Raw genomic sequence first — 26,799 nt, 5'->3', positions numbered from 1 at the left:
TCTGATTTTACAACACAGTATGTTTATCTCCTAATATAAATGTACATCTCTGTACACAGCACTGGCATTAGATTTGCAGTGCAACGATGCCATAGCATCGTGACGTCATCAAGTTCATGACGTCATAGCATTGTGCAAAATCTACTGTCAAAGCGATAGCTCCTGGTAGATATATAGAGAATACTAAACGACCTTCCGTGTAATACCATTTTTATTAAACGAGTTAATGATTTGGTATCTTTATTCTTCAACAAGTTTAATAAAAATGGTATTTCACGGAAGCGAGTTTATTATTCTGTTTATTAGTCGCTAACATAAATTGACAGAAACTGCCGCGAAATTTCCTACAGTGTGAGGACTCTCAGCTTTCCGCGAGTCAAGCAAGGTCTAGTAAAATCGCGACATCGGCATTAGCATTGTGACGTCACAACTTTGAACCATTTTGACGCCATAAGTCAAGCGGTATTTCACTAGTGGAATATTGAAGTGAAAATATTACACTGCAGTATCTTCAACGGGCGAGTAATAACGTCGGATCTCACACAAGCGATTTCTCCTGTGGAACAGTTTTGGAGGATAAATATATATGCTTGCACACATATTACACAATGTCATGTCAGTTCTGTCTCGAGAATACTACGCTGCTGAAAAGAAATCATGACATCTGCCCATTCAGAATTCAACATAGCATACTTCACTCATATCAGAACACACAGAGAACACACGCCTGTTGAATAGGCTACCTGGCTGTTCCACCAGCAAATTTCTTTCCTCGTCTTGAAACAGGTGACAACAAAACAATGTACGTTATTGAACAGCTCTTGTTTGTATTTATTGTTATTTTGTCTCCAAAATAATAAGACAAATCATCAGTTTGCCTGTCGATTTTATGTGACTGTGAAAATCCTGGTTTTGCTGCGTATATTAGGTTTCATGTTAGTGTGCAATCGGTTCCAAATGGAATCAAACGGACTGTAGTGGAACTGTGAAAGGTACCGGCTGTCACAGATGTCCGAAACGTTGAAAGGTACACAGGCAAGAAATGGTCCTATCCTTCATTCAGGACCTACCTTTGCCAGCACTGCCATCACATGCGCAAATTCGAAATCTGGAACATTTAATCACGTTTCTTATAATGGTTGATAAGCAAAACAAAATACTCTGTTCTAGTATATACAGAGAGCTCAATTTCAGACCCGCTTAATATATGGTGAGTTGATACTTTATGTAAGCATTCCTTCTCATCGTTCCTTTGTTCTTTTTGTATTTTGTAATGTGTCAACAACTGTAAAACAACTGTTTTTGTCGATTAATATATATTTAAGCACATTTTTCGTCTCATGGATGAGACTCAAACCTGAATTATATTAATATTTTATCTGACACATAAATGATGTTTTCTGATTGGCTGAGCGCTCTTCTATTATTTTCAATGGATCCCGCTTACTCGCAAGTGAGTAACATTTCTATGTGCTCTGTACCCTTCTGGGAATGCCGAGCTCATTTGGTACTTGCTGGTAGTAATTCTTTATCTCGAATAACATTGAACCACGTATGATGTACGGAAATTACAGATGATTTGCGAATGCAAATCGATGGCAGGTCCCGCGTGGACTAGTGAACAACAGTCTTATATAATGTCCTCTACAGGGCAAAATGGACTTTTGATCTGGGTAAAGGGAGACTATGCTACTTCATGGCGTTATGTACTTATCACGTCCATGCAGTCACATAGCAAAGTCCATGCAGTCACATAGCAAAGTGACAACATTTTGTCAGCACTGGACTTTGTTTGTTTGTTTGTTTGACGCAACACCGACAATACTCCAGCTATATGAAGGCGAGCTGGAAATAATAGTAAGACAAGACAAGAAAATCCAGTGATGGCGATATATCCACTTTAGTGGAGAGTAATCGGAACGTATAGCCTGAAGTTATCGAGGATGGACAAGTTATCATGAGTACCCATCCATTCACACGGAATACGATGATGTGAATCAATCAAGTCTGCAAGTCTGGCCACCCGATCACGGTTATCGCCTTTTACTGTAAGGGCGCGTGAAGATCCGGGCTAACATTTATCCTCAGTAACCCATGCTTGTAGTAAGAGGAGACTAAGTGGATTGTGTGGCCAGGCTCGATGACTTGGTTGACACATTTCATCGTACCCCACTTGCGTAGATCGATGATCATGCGCTTAATCACGGGATTGTCTGTCCCAAACTTGATTGTTTACAGACCGCCGACATATAGTGCGACGTAAAACCGAATTCACTCACTCTTACAATAAGCGTGGTTTGCTGATGGTCAATTCTATCATTTTGTTAACTACTGGGTTCACAAGAAATTCACACACTGTGTCAAACACCCCCCACCCCCCACCACCACCCCATCCGTGATATTCACCTCCAGACAATGTAGCAGTCGTGCTTTTACTGAACATTATGGCTGGGAGATCGACATTCTTCTCCCAACTACAGGGATTATAGTCAGCTTTATCTTTAATCAACATCCAGCCTGTATCTCCAGGACAACTCTTGAAGAAGTTGTTTATGTAGAATCGCCGGTCAGTGCCGTCGTGTCTGAAAGTATACATTAGAAACATAAACAATACAAATGACATCATCCTCACGTTGATCATCCGCAACTGTACACACAAACAACGTTACAGAGTGTATGCTCTCTTGTGCACATATAGCCTTGCACTACAATCATAACAGACTTGTAGACATGGAATCACAGTAATTATAAACTTGTACACATTGTATCACAGTCATTATGGACTTGTACACATAGTATGACAGTCATTATGGACTTGCAGACATTGTATCAGTCATAGACTTGTACACATTGTATCGTAATCATTATAGACCTGTACACGTCGTATCACAATCATTTCAGAGTTGTACACATTGTATCGCAATCATTTCAGAGTTGTACACATTGTATCGCAATCATTTTAGAGTTGTAAACATTGTGTCTCAATCATTTCAGAGTTGTAAACATTGTGTCTCAATCATTTCAGAGTTGTAAACATTGTGTCTCAATCATTTCAGAGTTGTAAACATTGTGTCTCAATCATTATGGACCTTATGCATAGGTGACAACATACACCCTGGTCTAACACCTCAAGAAAATGAAAACATTTCTGTAAACTGATATGGTGTCATCTCACATATGCTTTCACATTACGATAAATACTTTGAAACAATCTATATAGTTTGCCATGAATACCTTTTCGAAGTAACTGAAAGAGAAGCCTGCTTCTATCGACATAATCGAAAACCTCTATGAAGTCTGTGCCCTGAAGACAGTGTAAAGGCCCGCTGTTTATTGTGATCCCACTCGAAACGATCGCGGGTGAGGGACGGCGTCCGTATTGAAAATACTGCATGTGGCATGTCCTTTTCCGTTAGCCCAGGAAACAAATCGGCATATGATCTGACAGAACCTCAGTGATGACATGAAATGACTGCACGTAATGGAATATGTCTGTCGATATAAAACAGTAATCAATTACGCTGTTTCCCAGTGCACCAACGAACGTGAATTCACCAACTTTGTTCCCACCAGATCTTCAATTGGTTACATGTAAATCCAATTTTGAGCATAAATCCAGAAATTGTTTGCCGTAATAATCGACGACTAAATCCTTGGATGTTCTTTCGATTTGAAAAGGATTAACACTGGAACAGGTTTCTTCAAGCGGTGTATACTTATCACTGTCAAAGATCTTGTCTTCATCTTTTTCGGTTGTTGGAATATACACTAGACTTAAGACGAGTTTTTATTGGCTATTAAACAAGTACGAGATGTAAAAGCAAATACGGTCCGTCCAATTATCATGAATTCTGTGAATTAAGGACGAAATACCCTCTTTAACATAAACAGCAATATCACCACTATACCGCCAGCTGTGTGAGGCTCTATCTTGGACACACTGCAAACACTCAAAGCCTGGTACTAGACTGCCGAAACCATCCTGATTCCCAGCCCATGTTTCTATAATGCAAATGTATTTGACATACTGACCGATTCCTCAATGGCACTAAATGCATTTGTAACCTTAGACTATAATCCGTTTACATTCCAACATGTGAAATTAAGAGAGCTATTGTTTACGTTGCTTACAAGATATTGATGGAAGGTTTCAAAATTTGCAGATTTATCATCATTATATGGCTGATAATTACCTACAGGTATTTAAGTCGTTGTTCTAGTCGTCGGTCTTGTAGATGTTGAGTGGTAGTTATTTGTTGATGGGAGACTGCGGCCTGTTGATTTCCGACTGTTGTTCGTTGTTTAAAGATTATAACCTGTTCATTCCTCCATAATAAATGGTCCTAGTCAGATGTCGAGCCTCGCCTGCATGTTCTCTAAGTGTACTCGTCTCCTGCACTTTTGGTTCGATGTCTCTGCTCGTCACGTCCCCTCAGTCCATTGTCCAAAGTTTTCTTCTGTTCCTGTGGTGAAGGTCCGGGGTAGAATAGGTCTTCAGCAACCCATGTTTACCATACAAGGCGACTATGCTTGTCGTAAGAGGCGACTATTGGGATCGTGTGGTCAGGCATGCTTACCTTTCTGGCACATGTCATCGGTTCCCATGTTGTTGATCACTGGATTGTCTGGTCCAGACTCGATGGTTTACAGACCGCCGCCATATAGCTGTAATATTGCTTGGCGGCGTAAAACGCAACTCACTCACTCATTCTTGTGGCCGATTCTGTCGTATATCGTGGGTGTGCCATCATCTGACGTCGACAACTTTTCAGTCTTCATGTCGTAAGAGAAGATTTGGCCGTCTACCACCAGCTTGTAAGACAAATAACACTGTTTGCCTTCATTCCTATCCATTCATGAATTCCCAGAGACGTGATCTCAAGTCTCTCACTTGTTTTGTGAAGTCATCACTCACTTTAAAGTTGGTTTCCTTCCGGCCTTCTCTGGCACGTCCCTTCTCTCTTTATCTTAGTAGAAAGAAAATTATGAGATCCGGCCTTCTTTCAGTACGTAGTCTATGCACCCGTTCAATGTATATGTCTTGTGCGTAAGTAAAGTTTTACTTATAGTCCATAAACATTCTTTTCTTCTTTTCTTTATTTTATAAACATATTTTATTCACAGAGAAAGGGATTAGGAACAAGTTCTCCAACTTAGAATACCCTCTCCTTGGTATGTACATAGATAGTATAGATTCCTGAGATGACCAATGTGGCCAAATTGGTAGTAGAAGTGAGAAAGAGATAGAGCTATACAGAATAACACAGAAATGCTATACAAATCGTTTTGTCTCACTGACGAATGATTGCATTAACTTGACTACATTTGTATTTTCGCATGAAGATAGGTCTGCACGTCCCTCTAACAAAAGTTTGAGGTCAACTGAAATACCCGCTGATAAACAAATGCGCTGAACAGATAACATAGAACTCTCTGTTGTTTGTACAATGAACATTCAAACAGATAGTGATACGAATCCTCAATAAAACACCACATGCTCAAATGGGATCAGTTTTCAGCCCAACACTGTACAAATCAGAGTTCGGACAACTAACAATACGGCAACTTGGTATGAATAATGTCTATTTTTCTTTTACCGCACGAATAATACTGAGGTGCATACTCATGACTGACAGTGATAGATGATTTAAAATTAGACCACACATTTTGAATTACGAACTGTGGTTGGTAAATTGTTCCAAGAGCATATTGTAGATGGAAAAAAGGATTCTTTTAAATGCTTAAGTCTTGGAGTAAGAATCGATATATTTAGGGAATTGTGTAAAGTATATTTAGATTTGGAACCAACATTCAAAGGAAGCAGTTCTTTTAGATATGAAGGAGCCATTTCATGTTGAATTTTATACATCAAACGTAGCCTTTGTTTCCACATCCAGTTTCAAAGTAAAAAGCTTCCCGAGATGTATATATTGGTAGACCTGTAGATTCTCGCTGCTTGTAACTGAACCTGTTCTAGCTTATTTATTTTTAAGAGAGTACATCCGTCCCAGACCTCACATGCGTATTCAAGATGCGGCCGAATAAACATGGTATAGATCTTATTGAGAGTACCCCTACACAATACAGATTTCAAAACTCGCAGGGAATTAACCATTTTTGAAACCTTTGTATCATACTTTGAATATGGCCAGCCCATTTTCCGTTCCGTGTAAGATTAACTCCAAGATCTTTGTGATTATCAACGAATTTAATTTCAACACCATTACAGTAAAGATGTGGTACATCGATATAATTTTTTTATCGAGAATAGGACAGCTTCCGTCTTTTCTGGATTGTAATTAATTAGCAATCTTTTACCCCAAGTATTTAACTTACTTAAATTAGCATTTAGAGTCATTTCAATAATCCTGTTACCTGGTGAAGAGTAACCCAAAGACCAGTCATCACCAAATCAACGTGTGAAGCAATTTAATTCATCAGCTATGTCCTTAATGTAAACTTTGAATAAGAAAGGACCAAGCACTGAGCCCTGTGGGACACCAGCGCTTAGCGTCCTCAGCTTGGAAACTGACCCATTGACAAATACACTCAGACTGCGATTACTTATGTAAGTAGCTAACCATCCCAGCAGTTGTCCGCTTACGCCATACCTTTCAAACTTTAACAGTAATCCTCTATGCCAGACACGATCAAACGCTTTTGATATATCGCAAAATACCATACAAAAATTTTCTTTTTTTATCCAGTGATATGCAAACCCGGTTGTAAATTTCAATTAACCGATATACAGTGGAATGTCCTGGTTGAAAACAAGATTGATATTTATACAGGAGTTTGTTAGCATGAAAATAATTAAAGAGGTGTTTGAAGACAATTCGCTCAAACACTTTCCAACACAACTTATAAGGGATATCGGCCTACAGTTAGAAGCTAAAGATGGATCACCTTTCTTGAAAAGAGGCATGACACTGGCAACCTTCCACTCAGATGGGTACATGCATGTTTGTAAGGACATATTGAACAACATACATCGGCGTTACTTGAGTATACAACGTGTTTCAGCAGTTGATGACTTATTCTGTCACGACCGGATGCCCTTTTCACATGTAAACATTTAAAGACATCTTCAATTTCATATCTGGATACAATTAGGATGTAAAGAATCTCGCTTGTTCGCTTACCGGAATATGGTAGACATGCGTTGATTTCATCCACTGTTGAAATAGCTTGGAAATACTCGTTCAGTCTTTCAGTTTTTGCACAATCCGAGGAACAAGTCGGACCTTCATGATCATCATTAGATTTAAGAGGGGGTATGCAGGTATATGTACCAGACTGTTTCACTAGAAGACGTAGAAGCTATTAATATGAACTTTTGCTTTCAACATATGAATCCAGAAAAGAACTGTCTAGTTTAGCGAAAACGTTTTCTTTAGCATAATATTTCATATTATTAACGTTTTGTCGTTGCTTTTTATAATTTTGTAATATCCGATAACAACATTGTTCCTTCTGTTTTTCAGCGAAACCGGTCCCTTTTCTTGCACTCTCGTCTTAGATTTGAATCGAACCATGGCTTGTCATTTAGCCTTTAGTGACCTTCTTTGTAGGGATACATGGTTTGAGAAACATATTCAATTTCTGGTAAAATATTTCGCAAGCGTGATTTACATACTGGCAATTTACTAACAATCCATTCCAATCTGTGTCTTTGATAAGTGCATTCAAGGATGTATAATCACCTGGATTGTAACTCTGGTTCCAGCTTTTGTTTGAACCATCCTCCAGCCCGTAGAAAATCAGGTCGTTGCGTCGGGACTGCGCTTCGCTCTTCTCTAACCTGTCGCGTACTTGTTCGTTTTCCTCTTGTTTCCGCATTGTCTCTTCCCATGGACTATCTTGCTCTTGTTTTAACTCCTTCATAACTGCTGACAATTTGTCACACTTTGCAATTATGTCCTCCGTGGTTTTCTCATTTAAGTCTCCTTTTGACTGAATGTCCATTAAAATACATTTATTGTTAGCATCTTCCTGTCTCTGTAGACCCGTGAAGGTCCCGGGGTAGAATAGGCCTTCAGCAACCCATGCTTGCCATAAAAGGTGACTATGCTTGTCGTAAGAGGCGACTAACGGGATCGGGTGGTCAGACTAGCTGACTTGGTTGACACATGTCATCGGTTCCCCATTGCGCAGATCGATGCTCATGTTATTGATCACTGGATTGTCTGGTCCAGACTCGATTATTTACAGACCGTCGCCATATAGCTGTAATATTGCTGAGTGCGACGTAAAACTAAACTCACTCACTCACTCCTGTCTCTGTTAACGTTCAAGCGTCCTTAAACCAAATGTTGACAAGCGTGTTTGTCATGTTTCACGTGCGCCCGGGTTGGGTTCCACATTGCTACGAACGAACAACAACTCGCAGCTAGCACAAAAACTTGAAACTGACGCTTAATAAGTCCCCCATGAATGGAAATGCGTTTTACAAATGTTCTGGGTACCTTCCTAATATGGTTAAACAACAAATTCGGGCTCTCCACGTTTCAATGCCGACTCACATATCGAAACTTTGCAGAGCTCCCACAACACACAACTGCCAGCCGTCATGCCAGGTGGCGTACCTTATTATCACTGTCATACATTGCTATACAATCTGTACAACTCTGTTATAACTACGATACAATGTGTACAAGTCTATAATGATTGTGATACAATGTGTACAAGACTATAATGACTGTGATACAATGTGTACAAGTCTATAATGACTGCGATACAATGTGTACAAGATTATAATGACTGTGGTACAATGTATACAAGACTATAATGACTGTGATACAATATGCAGAACTCTATAATGAGCGTGCTACAATGATGGTAGAGGCGTGTATGAAGATGAGAAACACGTTTTACGGATTGACAACTTGTCTACTGCATCAGATTAAAAAAAAGACGTTTCAGTGTAAATGCTAACATCGTTATTGTCGCGGCGTTGGCATCTCCACCGAAACGTTTTGTATTTTCACCTGGTGCAATTAAGAATTTGTTAACCCCAAACCACCTTTTCCTCCACAACATCCAGAGGAATATTGCACCATGTTTACATATTTGGGGAATTGCTGTGCCTGCGCATCTGTTGTCGATATTCTGTATTTTCATAACGTAACGAAGCCACGCTGACCTTTGTCTTAGACTTAGACAGGCTGGAAACACAGACACGAAGTGAACACATGATGAACACATGATGAACGCAGGATGAACACACAATAAAGACACAATGAACATAGGATGCCTACCAAAATCTTTCAATCCTAACAGTGAACACATGTTAGCTAAACAAATCTATGTGTTTTAGGATTTAGGATTTTAGGATGTTTCTAAACTGTTCCTAAATGGGGTGGTAGTAAGCATAGTGCACATTACATATGTGACATTGTACACTACAGAAAAATCAAAACAGGCTTTTGGACTTTACAATAAATATGTTAGAAATTTAATGTCTTTTACAAGAAATAGGCTCGCGTCTCACCCATGGATAGAGAAGTAATTCGTCTCTGATGTGGAGGTGAGATCTGTCCAGGAGGAGCTTATCAATTGACTTTTTGAGAACCAGTTGTTCCATGTAGTTCCTTGGCCATTGAACAGAACCTCTGCTTTCACATGGTTCGATTCAAGAATTACGACTTTGACCTGAAAAAGCCATGAAATGTATACATAATGTTCAGAAATGTTGTACTGGTAAATGTCTCTGCTGCCACTACTACTACTACTACTACTACTACTACTACTACTACTACTACTACTACTACTACTACTACTACTACTACTACTACTACTACTACAACCACTGTTACTACAACTGATGCCGCTGTTGCAAATTATGCAACTACTACTGTGAGGTGACGCGGATTCTGTCCTGGGCCCATTTGCACAAAACGATCTTAGAGCTACAATTATTGTAAATCCTTGAGATCACGACCTTAGGCTTCGGCTACAATCGCCATCCACTTGCACAAATTGATTGTAGGCTAAGATCATTGTAAGTTACAATCAAAACTTACAATTGGTCGGAACCAATTGTAAGGAGCTAAGATCATTGTAGTCAGTAGCAAAATGGCGTCTAAGTTGGTGTCAGTTTCACGCAAATAATTAGCTTTACGTTTGGGGATTGCTTTCATATTGCATAAAACTATGATTTACCTCGACACTTCAGCGACACGGAGAATGCAACATCGATTTAACGTCAGAAATATCGTTATTTGCGGTTGTGAACAACATCATTATCGAGTCGATATCATAGAGTACAATTCTTACCCGATTCAGTGTTGGAAAATGTATGAACACCATAACTTTTTGATAAACTAGGAAAGGATAGTAACGAAAGGTGTCTGCATGCGATTAACAGTGGCCATGACCTTTTCAATAACTCAAGGGCAGCTAATCTTAGTTTTTACGCAAGATGGGAGTGGTTTCCCTTTGCATATTATGCCGTTGCCGTAAAATCTGACCCGTGAAGGTCCCGGGGTAGAATAGGCCTTCAGCAACCCATGCTTAATCGCCATAAAAGGTGACTATGCTTGTCGTAAGAGGCGACTAACGGGATCGGGTGGTCAGACTAGCTGACTTGGTTGACACATGTCATCGGTTCCCAATTGCGCAGATCGATGCTCATGTTGTTGATCACTGGATTGTCTGGTCCAGACTCGATTATTTACAGGCCGTCGCCATATAGCTGGAATATTGCTGCGTGCGACGTAAAACTAAACTCACTGACTCACTCCCGTAAAATCTTCCATGCCCAAATACAATGCATGTTCTGTTGTGACAGAACAGATCTCCACATGTTTCTTTTCGGTTAATGATTATGTCTTAGTTTATCATTGAAATAATCTACAGTTGGATAACGTGCAAAATTATGTTTTTTCTACTTGTAAAAATTGAATCTGACAAGAGACAAGAGTTGTAATCTATGCATTTTAAATATGATACAAGTATTCTTCAAACGGGAAAAATACACTTGCTGGGGTATGTGAAATTTGCATAAAACGTTTTTTAACAAAACGAAAAAATAATTATCAACAAAATAGCATAAAGTAGTTAATATACTGTGGATGAACATTCAACAACACAACACACACGAAATTATAACGTTTTCATATTTCCCAGTCATGAATTTGGATTTTACTCCAAATAACACCTACGAGATGCTAAACTATGTTCAACTGACAGCCACTGACAAATCATGGTACATTTAGGTGTTATATCATAAGGAAATTTTATTTATGTGTTTTCTTTTAATTTCATGATTATTAGGTCAATAACTCAAGATCCAATTTGTTAACATATTTGTTTGTATTTCAATACTTGCATAAAACATGATAGTTCTGTGGTTGCAGTGTCACATGTTTACTTCATAAAAAATTAGAATGTAGAAAAATTAGAGAAAAAACCCTGAGGTACGAGTGATTATACATGTTACCTTCCACGTTATCGCTTCCTTCTTCAACGTTATCATTTCCTTCAAAGATTTGTGGGTTGGGGTTTGGGTTTTTTTTTTGTTGTTGTTGTTGTTGTTTTGTTTTGGTCTTTTTTTTTCCTTTTTTTTTTGTTTTGTTTTGTTTTCATGAAAAATCTGCAAGGTGCGATTAAGGAAGGGATGTCATTTGCGTGCAGTAACCAGTTTCACTTTTTATTTGCGCTGCATGCTATGCGCACTAGAAGACAACTGTAGACAAGAGTCGAGTTTAAGAAATGTCTACCTCCAACGTGGAAGAGTTCGATCTTAGTTAAGATTGCGATCTTAAATCCATGCTGTCTTAAGATCGTGTTTGTGCAAGTGGATTAGAGCAATTGTACGGTGATTGTAAACTTGATTGTAGGGACCTAAGATTGATTGTAAGTAAGATTCCTCTGTGATTAGGTGATAATAGAGCCATGCAGCTTCCATACTTTTTTTAATGGACAAAAAGGTGAGGCCAATTGGTCGGTAAGAGCTTTCTTGTCAAATTTCCACTTTTAAGAAACCTATCCATTTTGATAGATTGACTTGTAAATGTTAAGCAGGGTTTTTAGAAGTTCTTAGGAGAAATGCTTTATTATTTAACGGGAAGCGAGATCTCGTAGCACAGAACACATAGTTTGGTGTGAAGTAGCTTACCTTGTTGATTGGTTGTTATTTAAGAAGAGTATGAGGTTATGTTATCTCGTTTTGATCTTCCATGTCGTTTACACCCCGGAACAATGGTTTGCAGTAAAATTGCCCAAAGATGGTGGTATATATGCCCAATGGGCTTAATTTGTTTATTTTTCCAGTGGTATATGTTAACGATATTAATTATGTATTTTCATTTGTTAGTTGGATAGCACTGGTTTCTTGATTAGGTGTACTTATTTGTGGCTATGGCCTCGAGATTTGACTGATGTATATCGGAGTGACGCATAGCAATTGTCTTATTGGTTTTCCTTTGACAATATTATTGTAATTATTTGTCACTATTATCACATTGTTGTATCTAGGGTTAACCCAATACAATATTCTCTTATTCTCTCAATTGCTTATCGCTTGTCTGCTTAGAACCTCTTGATGGTAATAAAAGAATAGAGAGGCCACCGTTCCATTTCAACTTTAGCAGATCTTCACGTTTCTATTAATGATGTATACGGAACCAAAATCATCCCACTATAAGTATATTATGCTGTTTCTAGCATTCTCTTTTGCCGGAAGTAACTTGGTATAATTAATGGTGCATTATCTACTCATTTGCATGTCAGACTTGCGCAGTGATCTCAAATCATCTTAACCCTTTTACTGTATAAGAAAGTTATTTACTTTGATAACTTGTTTCTTTTAACACCAGTTTTACATCACTGCATATCATACCACCCCGCTGCTTGTCAACTTATGCAAGATGTACAGTATACATTTGATGTGGTGTTCAAGTTGAATCTGATAACAATACTTAAACACAACCAAGTATTTTCAGTTTAGGGTAATTTCATGATCTTTCACATTTCATTTCACTGTGAAGGTTTTAGGGTTGTGGTCTGTCGCAAGATATAAATAACAGTTCATCACTTTGGTTTATTGTGGTGATGATCGGACTGTAGTGAGCAAATATTTAATAGTTCCTCAATTTTCAGTGATTGTAATAGCCATCGCGCTGTGGTAGAATTTAATTCTCAATATACCTGATTGTGATGGCTATTGCAGTTGTGGTTGGCAAATATAGGATACATTCTCAGTTCTTGATTACAATGGTATATAATTGTGGGAGACAAACGCTGATTAGTTTCTCAATTCAGTTGATGGTGATGATTAATGGATTATAGCAGGCAAATGATTAACAGTTTCTAAATTTAGTTGATAGTGACGATTATTGGATTGCGGTAGGCAAATATTCAACAGTTTCTCAATTTAGTTGATCGTGGTGATTATATGATTATGATGGGCAAATGATTGACTGTCTCACAATTTTGATTGTAATGGTTTGGGTGTTGCCGGCAAATATACTCTTCGAAAAAAAGTTGGGGAACGTGAAATTTGAAGCCCAGTAGAAAGAAAACCCATTGAGGAACGTGCACAACGTGGGAGCCTCCTATACATGCATAGGGTGTCATTATGAATCTTGGCAGGTCGATAAATCACTGTAGACCATTTTTTTTCCGATAATTGTCTTGCATCTGTGCATAGTCAGGGTTTTCAGGGTCAAATCACACACTGCTGACTGAAAATTGTAAACCTGAAATTTTCATGTCATACTCCAGTCACCTAACAAGGGGGATAACTGAACGAACAGCTTTGCTTTGAATGAAATCCATGTGGGGATGTATTCTCAAAACATCTATTACTATTGTATCAACACTGATTTAATTCCATATATTTCCCAATTTTGACAATCATACATTGAAAGTACAGTTCCCCTACTTTTTGGAAGAGTATATATTCTCAACGTAGTTGATTGTGAGCATTATTGGGTTATGGTATGTAAATTAGTATTAGTTTCTTAATTGTATTTCATTTGGATGGTAATGGTGTTGCGGTTAGCAAATATGTGATAGTTTCTCAGATTAGTTGACTGTGTCGATTATGGGGTTATAGTCTACCTGATAGGCAGGTCTTACCTGCTGGATGTTTGTAGAGCTCCAAGTGGCCTGTGTAACGAGTTTACTTTTGAAATGTGTGTCACATTCTAGCGCGGTATCAAGGGAAACGCAACCCGGTTGTAAGTCTTCTGGTATGACCGGGTGATCGTGATAGATTGTCTCATTACGCCAAACGTCATACACGGAGATGCCATTGCCCGCTTCCACACGAAACAGAAGAATCCAGTCACCCAAAGTCACTATATCTGAAACATATATATCCTTCATAGGTGCAGTGTGACAGAGATAAGTCATGGTAAGCCTCTAAATACTAGTATGTGGACCTCGCCTTTGCAATGTCTAGCTTGCATCACAAAAACATTGTCACTGGACTCCCCATTGTTCTTGGTTTTTTAACATCCTGAACTCTTGACGCAGATCAGGAGAGTTCCCGGGTTCTCCACCGGGAGCACAGTCCTTTTGGCACTCTGGGCAATGCAGAAGGCGTATTACTGCCGTGTTGCAACTACTAGTGAGTGTAACCACTACAGGTCCGGTGGTCTGGCGATCTAATATTATTTTAGTCTACTCGTCTACTGACGATTACAGAATGATGAAAGTTTCCTTTTCCGTTTCGGAAATAGAACCCACTATTGAAACCATACAAGTTTAAACTTACTTTTTCTGCAAAAAGGAAGTCTTTCCCATTGTCCTTGTTCATTACACTCTACCAAGGTTTCGCCATTGTACATGAAGGTATCGTTGACGCACGTGACCTTGACCCTTGAACCGTGTATCGTACCGTTGTATGAGAGGACGGCGTTTTCCACAGTCGGTGTCCCACAATCCGCCACTGTTAAAATTGATAAGTTTTCTTAGAAGGATACTTTGAATGACTGCGGCATCGCTGTCATCGATGACGAGGAGTGATTGAGTGAAATCTAGAAAAAGAGCATCATGAAGATCGATCTGCACAACTGGGATACGATGACGTGTCCACCAAGTCAGCAAGCCTGACCACCCGATCCCTTTAGTCGCCCTTTACGACAAGATTAGGTAACGATCGGGAGGATCGAGCCAACGGAAAGCAAACACGTGTAACGATTTGATAGGGATGCATAAACACATTTTGATAACACAATCGGCGTCGTACAGACAAATCAGCAGGTATTTCTGCTGTACGGCGTCGGGCTATGAAAACTTACTTTTGGAGTCAAAGTGAGTGCATCGCGGGTGTTATCTTCTGGGCAGGACTTCAGCAATCCAATCATATATTGATAAAAGCTACTTTATCCATCACCCCCAAATTTATGAGATTAATCAAAACTCTTTTGCCTTAAAACAGTAACATACTTTGTGAATACGGAAACGATTTTCTCGTGTTTAGTGAATCAAGTACATAAGATTGTATTATATTACATATATTGATATTATACACTGACTGGTTAAACTGGATAGTCACATTTAAAGCATTTTACCGGACTAATATGTGTTTTCCTTTTTACGTGACAAGACAACGTACTTGAAATAATCCAACAAGACTCGGGTGGAACTGGGTGTTAATTGCACATTAAAACAATATGTAGTTTTTTACGCCTGCATAAAGCTCGTTGAGTCTGCGCATTGACTTAAAGTAATGTAGACATACGTGTTTACTTTCATTTTGTCTCTGTGAGTGAGTGAATGAGTGAGTGAATGAGTGAGTATGGTTTTATGGTTTTAGCAACATTCCACAATATCATGGTGCGTAACGCTATGGGCTTCAGAAATTTTACTCTTGTGGAGAATGGAACCCGAGGTTTCAGTGTGCCGGTCGGACTCTTTAACCATTATGCTAACTCATCACTCCTTCATGTTATCTTAACTATCAGCAAACACAGAATAATTATTGATCTTGTGTAGGCTGTATGTAAACATAGTTAAGTATTCTTAGTTATGACTTCTGAAAGGTACTGATGAAGGTTGCCCTAGGGATGAAATTGAGTTAACATCTTACCACATGACCCTGAGTATGTTTCCCAGGTCCCATCGTTAGAGCAGGAAATAGTGTTGTTCGCGCCACTAAAGCTGTATCCCGTGTTGCATGTCAGATGGCACAGCGAGCCGTACGTTGTGTTGCTGATACAGTTATTGACGCCATTGGTAATCGCCACAGGGGAACCACAATCAACAACTGAAAGAAAATTTTTTTTGAACACAAGGATCTTCATCCATCTCTGAAAGACATTCAGAAGTTGAAGAGGATAACTTGCTTGAACCTGCACAGAAACGCTCTCAGCAGAAATCTAAATGTTCTTCATCCATGCACCGCATGGGCGGATCCAAAGGGGAGTTCAGGGGGTTCGTTGGCATAACATGCACGAAACTGGATTTTGGCAAGAAAAGAACGTGCCATCGTGTGGTGTCGGACATGCTGTTTGTGCCATGAAGGGCATCCCCTGACAGGTATTGGGCAGTGTGGTACCTGAATTGTCATGGCATACATAAATGTGAAATGCTGTTTAGAAAAGCGTACAACCAAACTCATCGTATCATGCAAGTCTCAACTGGAATGGAAGAAAGCATCTTTGTGAACAGGATATTCATTTTTTTGGAGAGGTATTTCGGTCGTATCGGCACTATTTCATCCATTGTGTGACCAAGACAAGTTTTACATTTCGGATACAGTACGTTAGGTTACTGAAGTCTGTAGATAAAGAACAGTAAACACGAATCGAATATCACAAATATAGATGTGAAACTGGCATGTAACTCTAAATCTGCGTTACTACTGAATTTAACGCTAAATAAAAATGGGCTACAGGTTGCCACCAACTGAATGTAGATAACCACACAAGATCCCGAGATGGACTTACACTACCACTTTATCAAAGGATGTGAAACGAAGTCGAAAATAATACCTAGGAACATTTATAGCGTTGCCATTAAACATTAATTCCCGGTATTTTTCTGGTTTATACATTTGACAAAACTGAATGCAATTAGATTCACATTTTGAAAATTTAGATCCTTTTTCTAAATATTGTTTTCCGCTCACATAATTGCAGTGGCCTGTCTGCACTATGCATGTTTTTGATCCGACAGAAGATGATACCATGAAAAGCTAGGCCTAAATTTACTTTGGTTATCTTGGGACTGACATACCTTGTTCGGAAAGGCAATAATTTTACAATATGCTTCTGGTTGATTTTGAAAAAGCGTCTGATACTCTTACAAAAGAGTTTGTCAACCGAGTTTTACATATTTTTGAATTTGGCCCTGAAATGATAAGATGGATAATTATATAACTATTAAACAACACCTAGTGTCATCCAGCATGGTAATCTATCTGACTTCTTTTTTACAAATGAAAGGGGATGTAGACAGGGTGACCAATCTTTTCCCTTTTGCTGCTGACATTCTTGGTTACGTGATAAGAAATGTTACAAACACCACAGGCATCACTGAATACAATGAACATAAACTGGATCAATATGCTGACGATACTGAACTATTTTGTGATGGAACTGGTGAGAGTTTGTACTATTGACACAACTAATACTTGTTACAAAATGTCAGCTTTGAAAATTAATTTGGATAAATCAAAAGAAATCTGGATTGGTTCAAAAGCTAAATCTATTGATATAGCATGTAATGATCTGAAAATTGAATGGGTAACTGATGAATTGGATGTACTAGAATTTAAATTTACAGCAGATCTTGAAGACGTATGGGTAATCAACACCAGTGAAAGACTGGAAGAAATTAATATGCTCTTATCACCTTTGAGTAAAAGAAATTGAACACTTATTGGTAACATGACACTAAAAATACTCTAGCAGTCTCCAAATTGGTTCATATTTTCAATTCTGTGCCCAACCCAAATATCACTTTCCTTGAAAAAGATTTTTTTTCCAAAATTGTTTGGAATGACAAGAATGATAAAAGAAGGAGGGATGTAATTAAAAAGACAGCTTTGAAAAAGGAGGCTTGAGAATGATTGATACAAAAAGCATTATGTACGCCTTGAATTTGTCTAGTTTAAGACGGTATTTCAAAAGATGTGATGGAGGATAATCCATGCAAAATATCTTTCAATTTAGGAGTAAATTCTCAAACATACATTAAGTTTGAAAATCCTTTTGTCAGGATGTACTTAAAAGCAAAGCAACTATTTCACAAAAAATTATTTTGAACAAATTAACATCAATGAAATTTTATCCTAACAATAATGTTTTAATCAGAAAGCTATTCTGCAATTTATTAAACTCCATAAAGAACTGAGCAGATAAAGGGATGTTAAATATTAGGGATATATTGTAACTTGATTATTGTCAGTAAAGTCTTCAAAAGAAATATATGGTATCAAAGGTACTTTTGTAGATTATCGATATTTACTACATACATTTGCCGACTATTGGAAAAATATCAATAACCACTGTCATATACTAGCAGTCAGAGATTTAAATATTAGCCAGTAGCCAGTATCTAGCTATAGTTAAAACATCTAAAGGGGGCAAGGCTTTTTATGATAGAAACACTAACGAGTATGTCTCGCACGAACAATGGGACGTTGTCTTAAAATGACCTCTTCAAATTTGAACCGACAACCAAAATTCATGTAACCGATAGCCGGTTTAAGTTAATGTAGCTTATTGCACATCCCTCTTCTTTTGTATTAGATCTCTGATGTAACATTATAGATATTGCTTGACAAGAGTTACATGAGCCAGCGCAGAGAACGCGTTTGTGACAAGCAGGCGGGGCAAGTAATGTGGACGATTACACTTGGTTGCTACAGGTAGATTGGCGATTAAGCACGTACAACACATGCGGACCGTAGCGTGAAATCAATACCGATACCGTTAAACACGTATTTGATAGAGCGATTTAGTTTAGCAAAACACCATCACGACATGATTCGCGTGAGGAAATTGAACTTTTCAATATTTAGACGAAACCCTCTTGTTTCAAATGGATGGCGTTCCCATATATGTAAACTGGGGTCATATGTCAGCTCGTGACTTATCTAATACTTGTCAAGCAGTAGGTTTCTAGTCTATGTAGAGGGTGGGATTTGGTGTCACAGGTTTCAAAGCATGTGTACCTGCAGCATCACTTAATTGTCCCCGGAAAAAAACCCAACTTGGCTTGGTAACCCACAAAAATCGTTCGTAGTATAATTCGATAATTCAACAATGATAATTTCAGTTTAAGTTGGATGTCTAGAAGTCTCTGATAGTCGGTGTACTTGCAGCCTGTTTATTTTTACATTTTACAGCTGTTAATATGGTATTAGCCTCTGCCGTAAAAATCGAGCTGCCATCTATTAGTCGTTAAGAACTTGTTCTAGATCCAGTGAGAGTGTCGCCACCCGTAGATCCATCTGTGAAGAAGTATCACAAGCGTTTCTTACTTCATTATATTACTGTTATTAAAAATACCCTGGATTATTACAGATTTCTGTAGGTTTGTTAATTAGGAGATAAACATACTGTAGTGGAAAATCAGAGGTGTATAACGAACTTATATTAGCTCTAAATTTAATTTTAAATTGAACGCGTAGGAGGTATATGATGTGATTTTGTCACATGACTTTGATGAACCAATCACAATCCAGTATTTACTGAAGTCATGGTAGAACGACGTGACAGCCAAGACACAGGGCTTCCGATCCAGAGTAAAATCAAAACCCTGGGGTCGATGTACGAAACATGACAATTGCCCGCAGCGTGAAAAGCGGCCGTACATCGAGTTACATCGGGCTCGAAGGCGTCCCGACGTCGAACCTGTTGATGACAGGTCATTTCTGATGACACCACCAGATTGCCCTGGAACCCAGTTTTACGTCGATGTTCAACATGTGAATGGGCCGTGCATGGTCAGCGCCCATGCGGCCGTTAAGTAACGGCACCCAACGTGTCTTGTCCCTTGATATAGGCCCAACTGATATATACTGCTTGAGGAGGGTTTCCTCCCTACACCGAGTTTGATATATTCTATTTATCAATTGCTTTCAAATACATATTCTTTTAAATATTTGATATGTGGTCGAAAAGTCAAACGTAAGCCGAAATTGACACCCAGGAACTTGACTTCTTTCACAGCATTAATAGGGTTTCTCTTCCCTTATTTGCAGGTTTATATTTTGGACAAAAGTGAATGCAAGTAGTTTTGCATTTTGAAACATTAAAATTTATTTGTAAACACCCTTTATAAACTATATGTAAACGTAATTGCAGATGCCTATAGTATGCATGTTTTTGATACGACAGAAAAAATGTTTACATCATTCAAAAATAGGGATTGATCAATTGAATCATTTGTTGAACTTGATGCTTAATATATGGACAGACAAACACATGTATGTGGGACCCTCTGGTCCTGGCTATAATGATCTGACAGGGGTTTACCCCACACGAGATCCGTGAACATCCGGGTAGGAATGGGTCTCAAGCAATCTATGCTCATCGCATGAGGCGACTAACGGCATCGGGCGGTCAGGTTCGCATGTCATCGGTTGCCATTGGGGTAGATTGATGCTCATACTGTTGATCACCAGATTGTCTGGTTCAGACTCAATTATTTACAGAGCGCAGCCATAGAACTGGAACATTGTCAAATTTAAACAACAACCAAGCATCCATCACCACATGGGGACTGGATGGAAATTGCCTGTCAGTTCCAAAGTCATTAGATCTTCTAAAATACCGTTTGTGTGAAATGGTATTTTTTCTTCAAAAGAGATAGACTCTTCATATCTTTTATTAATGTTGGCATCTTTGACAAATGATACAAAACGCACTAAATGGTCCAAAATGTACTAAATCATCAATGGCTCCTCCCTTTCTAAAGCCACCACATTGTATATATGTTATTAGCTTCTTAAGTGCCAAACTAATCAATTATTTACCATCCGTTCCATTTTGCAAACGCAGTCAAATGTAAGTGTTTGATATTTGAAGGATCGATATGATCACTTCTTGGGTTTTGGTATCGAGACAATTATAACATTTCCCCGATGTACAAATGACTTTAAATGTTTTAAAAGGGTTTTAAGTTAGGGTCTGGTTAATGCTTCAGGAGTTGACCGTATATGCTGTATGCTTTTCTCTAGGGTAATACCGTCTCTTTGTAGCAGTGCCTCCCGAACCTATTGACCTACATCAGACCGTATTCCTGGAGAGAGGATTTTACGACGTATTTATGTAACAGCCACGTTAAATGTACTAAAAATCATTCTATTTTACTGTGACGATCGAAAGGCTCGAAAAACTAAATGGCGTCTCAATTTGATTTTTAAAATAAGAGAAACATATTCTGACAAGCTTGAGACTGCTATGATTAATGGAAATGTTTGTTTACGTTGCGTGTGCAAACGATGAAATCAATGTATTTTCGTGAAAGTAAGATAATAGTAATTTTCTTTTCTTGGTGTTTTTTGCCATTTTGCATTGGAGGTACATAATTAGATGAGAAATAATGTTCAGCTAATGTTTTGTAGCAATATCTCATTTATTATATCTCATCTGACTTTAAGATGGTGACTGCTAGATCTTGACCTCTTACCCTGAATTTCATGGAATTACATACGCTATACATCGGCATACGTGAATGATACTTCTTACATTGTTTCACCAAGATTGGCGTTTGCTTTGCTTGACACAGGCAAAAGAGTGGAGCTTGTGTCAGTTTGCTCCAAGAGCAGAGCGGATATGGAATGAATAAAATTTAATACTGTTCAGAAAAGCATTGAACTACACTCAGTGTAGCGTTTGCGTGACACTACCTTCACACGATCCCGATATTGAATGCCAGGTGCCATCAGCTCTGCAGGTTATAGTGTTGTTGGTGCCGTGAAAAGTGTAGCCCGTGTTGCAGAGCAGATGACTCTCCGAACCATACGTTGTGGAGCTGTAGTTGAAGGATCCAAAGGGTGTAGCTGCCGGTGAACCACAGTTCACAGCTAGAAGAAACACAACCATTTTCTTTGGAGTAGGATGGGATATTATGATCAAGTGAAGGATGAGGTCAAGTACCCACTTTGTAGCCATAAATACAGGGTTTGCCGCGGAGACTTTGCAGAAATTTATTCCTTTCCCAAATCAAAAATGCTAAAACAAATTCACAATTTTGAATTGTACTTGATAATATTCGTATTTTATTTGAAATGTCAAACTGTTTTGATACTTGGAAGGTACGAAGTGCATCAAACAATTAAGAAAACGGGTAAACAGGAGCGCGGTGTGCGAGCTGGCTAAAGCGCCAGGCTAGTGATGCAGCGAGGTTGAGGTGTCGGGATCAAGCCCACCCGTGACCGGGTGTAAAAACCTGGGAGTCAACTTTGTGTGCAGACTCTTTCCGTGTTGTCACAACCAGAACCCACGAATCCGTTGGTATATGACCAGATGGTTGCCACAAGAATACGTGCATACACCTAGTTGCGAGTACAGCAACGTGCAGTAAACTTGGACAAAGTCCTGTGACTATGTGTCCCAGTCCACCCAGCTGTGAATTGGGTACTTCGTTAGGATGAGAGAGCCATAGTAAACCTGGTGCGCCTAGTGGCAGCAAGAGTTGTATACTCCCCATGGTGCTGAGATTGATAATACGATGTGACACTGAGACGGACATCCAATGATCGAGGGAAACAAATACCAGCGTCTTGAGCAAAGCAATAGTTGCATGGATATGTGCGCCACATAAATAATAGTAATAATAACCAACACCTTGTCAGTGGATGCCCTTCCTTGGCACAAACAGCATATCTTAAAAGACATGATGGCATGGCTCGCTGATTTTACTATCGTCTCCGCCATGCCTGTGGCTTTGACCCCGAAGTCCATCCATGGTACGACCCTGAATATGTCCAGGGCGTCCTAGAAAATGATGCTTTTAAACTTCTCTGGAATAGGCCAATATGCAGTCTCAGACGAATTCCAGCCAACAAACCTGATCTTGTCCTTTTTGATAAAACCAATGAAATTATTCATATCATTGAATTTTCTGTCCCTTTTGACAGCAATGTGATTGGCAAGATTCAGGAAAAGCATGATAAATATGCGGACCTCGCCTTTGAAATGTCTCGCTTGCATCCCAAGTACACTGTCGTCAGGCTCCCCATTGTTCTCGGTGCCCTTGGTTTGGTACCTCCTGATCTCTTAGCGCAGATCAGGAGAGTGCCCGGGTTCTCCACCGGGAGCACAGCCCTTCTGACAATCTGGGTAATGCAGAAGGCTGCAGTGTTGGGGAGCCTTCATATTCTCCGGAAAGTTCTCGGTAGGTTCGACTAGGCAGTGTTTCCTGGGAGAAGTCCCATTTGCTGTCTGGGCTGCGTGTAGAGGGGGCGAGGGCCCTGAGCTGATGATGAGCTTTACTAGCCGGACTGTGCCAGGATCACCCGAACCATTTCTGCTGCATTTCAATTCTAATCTGTAAAACATAATAATCATAACTATGTGTCTTTTCTATAGCTCAATACACGTTAAATGTCACCTGGTTTGTCTATAGGAGTTTGTTGTCAGCAGAGTATTGCTGGACAACTATATTTATTGACATAATTCGATATATACTAGTATATTGGGGAGAGTGGAGTTAATCATCCAACTAACAACACAAACAAAACAGAACATTTGACAGATTGACAGGGTTACCTTCACATGACGCAGTCACATTTTCCCACGTGCCATCGGCTCTGCAGGTGATGGTCTCGTTTAAGCCTGTGAAGCCAGAATTGCAAATCAGATAGCACAGAGAACCGTACGTGGTGCTGTTGTAGAGGCTGATGCCGTTGTGGACAAGTGCAGGAGTGCCACAATCCACAGCTGAAACACGTGATTTTAGTTGAAGTTAATATTTGGTGTCATTACAGAAAAATTCGATAGGGGGATTGGTTGTTCTCCACTCAAACAAACGCGTTCACAATACTCAGAAGCGTTTTGTGGACATGTAAGGTACATTGTTGATCCCCAGTGACAAGCTTTTTGTGAAAGATTGTTCAACCAGGCCAGGTCTCGACGTGAATTACCGGACAAGGAACCATTTGGAAAGAGTATTATTTTTAAGTTGCATCGAATGAGTGAGGGAATCAGAAAGATTACTTTTATGTCTTTTTTTGTCAATATTCCAGCAATATCACGACGGGTTACACCAGAAATGAGCACATTGTACTCATGTGGGAAATCGAATCGGGTCATCGGTGTGATAGGTGAACGTATTAACCACTAGGCTACTCCATCGCTCCTTGGTGCTGAGATTTTCGATGCATTCCTTGTTAATGTAATAGGTGCTGAAAATTGTCCATGTTTTCATGTTCTCTACTATGCGAACACAAATAATATCAACAATATGCTTGTCGTAGGAAACAACTAACGGGATCGGGTGGTCTGGCTAGCTGAATTAGTTGAAACATACCATTGTATCCCAGTTTCGTCATCTACAACACCACAGTTTCGTAAATCGATGTTCATGATATTGATCACTAGACTGTGTGATCCAGACTCGAGTATTTAAAAGATAACACAAAAACAGAATTCTTTACAGATTGCCCTCGGGTTACCTTCACATGACGCAGTCACATTTTCCCACGTGCCATCAGCTCTGCAGGTGATGGTCTCGTTTAAGCCTGTGAAGCCAGGATTGCAAACCAGATAGCACAGAGAACCGTACGTGGTGCTGTTGTAGAGGCTGATGCCGTTGTGGACAGGTCCAGGAATGCCACAATCCACAGCTGAAACATTTTTTTTACAATTCCCGCCGTGATCAATAAACCCCACAGTCCCTTGTGACAATAAAGTCGTCCCTTTCGGTGGCTGAATGAAGAGAGAGGACCACAAAAACAATAGAAACTGTAATATCAACACTGTCTACACTCTGCGAAATACATCCTACTGACACTTGAGTGCATACCCAATTAACCATCACCAGCCATGCTGTTCCATTACCCATAAGATGAAATACCTTTTCGCTCCTTTAAGGCATCTTCCCTATGTTATCAGCATACACCAGCAACTTGTTATTTAAGACAAGGCTACAACATTCTATTCTTACCCTGACATGACCCCAGCAGGACGTCCCATGTACCGTTTGCTGTACAGGAAATAGTGTCGTTGACGTCAGAGAGGTTGAATCCGGGGTTGCAGACAATCTGACCTTGCGAGCTATAGGTTGTGGTGTTGTAGATGACGTTGCCGTTAGGTACGACATCAGGGGGGCCACAGTCCACGACTGAAAGTATGCAGCCTGCTTTCATCACCAAAAGTAATTTTATTCCCGTTTAACGCCTGTCCGTGGACTACATCATCGTTACATACAAGGACACAATAAGTGACCACTCGTCACATTCTATGACTAGCACAAGACAAAGATTGGGATTGCTTATTATTTATACCAAGTGGATATTTTGTGAATACATGTAGACTATGGTTGACATTAGTTTTAACAACTTCTAGGGCACGTGATTCAGATTAGGGTATAAACTGCTACTTTGATATCTGTTTAGAAGCAGGTTCTACCAACAAATCTAAGGGGTGGTTATTGACCGAAGTACTTAAGGTCATATATATTCATACTGATTTGTTTGTCGTGCTGTTCTCACACAACACTGTTTAGGTACACGTCGCGTAAGGTCAGTAATCAGTTCAGTTCAACATTGTAACCTTTTCGCCATTTTGTCCGCGACGGTATTAAACCTCCTAAGAAAGGTGTCATGGAAACATCTTGTCATTTGACAAGAGGTGACGTCATAAATTTTAAATGATTATATCCTTGATGGCGGGCCTAACCTGTCAATAGAGTTCGATGAGGAGAGCATCCGCTTTATAGCAGGCAAACCTGTCTAGGAAATGATTGTTTGGGGGCGATTGGAGAGGAAACTACCACAAAATCATTCAGCAAAATGGAAGCAATCGATTTTTTAAGGATTGCGATGATCTGTACAATGCTAAATATGTATGCCAGCTGGACTAGAATAAAATCGCAATTCACAATACTTTTTCTGTTGGATTATATTGTTTGTACTTTTGCAAATGCTTATCATATAAATATATGCATTAGTTTTATAGGAGTCATAATATTGTCTTCATTGGGCTTACATAGATGTAAGAACTACGAAAAGACAAATTTTATCTGTAGTGGACCCAGCTTACAAGGAACACTTCAAGGACGATATCAAGATCACCCATATCAACTCTCAATAATTCTGAAATCACTGAAACCAAAATTGTGTCCGATCCCGATGAGTATGCTTACTAACGACAATTCATTCCGGTTCCGAGTTCATACTGTACTTATTACAGTACACACAATGTATTGCTAAGGACTGAACTGGTTAAATATTTCAGTATGAATCTTTCTCTACCATATTTCGATGAAGATTCTAAATCATTATCGGTATGGATTGGCTGAATTGGGGCAAAGGACACGTGAACAAATGATCAGTTATACTACCAGCTAATGGTGTTGTCACATCACCATGGAGACACTTGAAACCCTCCGCTGTGCGCACGCATCGTCTATCTTGTCCACAATCTGCGCAGCCTTTTACCTTGTCCTCCTGCATGGAAACCAAATTATTTATACGTGTAAATCGATTATTGATCTAAAATGGCTTATTAAAATAGAAACGACAAAACCATTTCATAAGAGCCAACGTTCACCTCACTGTTAACGTTCAAAACACGGAACCAAAAGCGGTATAGCACACCTATGAAATAAACGTAAAGTAAAGGAAATGCATACTACGACCGGATTTCCGACCTTTGGATACGTAATATCAAA

The 26,799-nt window shown here is 39.3% G+C and overlaps 1 protein-coding gene across 1 annotated transcript in view; it reads right to left on the bottom strand.

Annotated features, from left to right (window-relative positions):
- LOC137297189 (P-selectin-like) overlaps positions 1-25,273 on the bottom strand; it is a 28,895-nt gene extending 3,622 nt beyond the window's left edge. Inside the window, exons 1-6 of the mRNA XM_067829203.1 lie at positions 25,072-25,273; positions 24,581-24,751; positions 23,676-23,846; positions 21,928-21,988; positions 2,407-2,582; positions 1,071-1,108 (exon numbers count right to left, since the gene is read on the bottom strand). Coding sequence (XP_067685304.1) covers positions 1,071-1,108; positions 2,407-2,582; positions 21,928-21,988; positions 23,676-23,846; positions 24,581-24,751; positions 25,072-25,273 — 819 coding nt within the window. The remainder of the gene's footprint in view (positions 1-1,070; positions 1,109-2,406; positions 2,583-21,927; positions 21,989-23,675; positions 23,847-24,580; positions 24,752-25,071) is intronic.
- Positions 25,274-26,799: the final 1,526 nt, after the last annotated feature.

This window comes from Haliotis asinina, chromosome 9 (assembly GCF_037392515.1).
Source record: "Haliotis asinina isolate JCU_RB_2024 chromosome 9, JCU_Hal_asi_v2, whole genome shotgun sequence".
Classification (NCBI taxonomy): domain Eukaryota; kingdom Metazoa; phylum Mollusca; class Gastropoda; order Lepetellida; family Haliotidae; genus Haliotis; species Haliotis asinina.
Note: the sequence above shows the minus strand (reverse complement) of the source record. Positions and strands in the feature narration are given on the sequence as shown.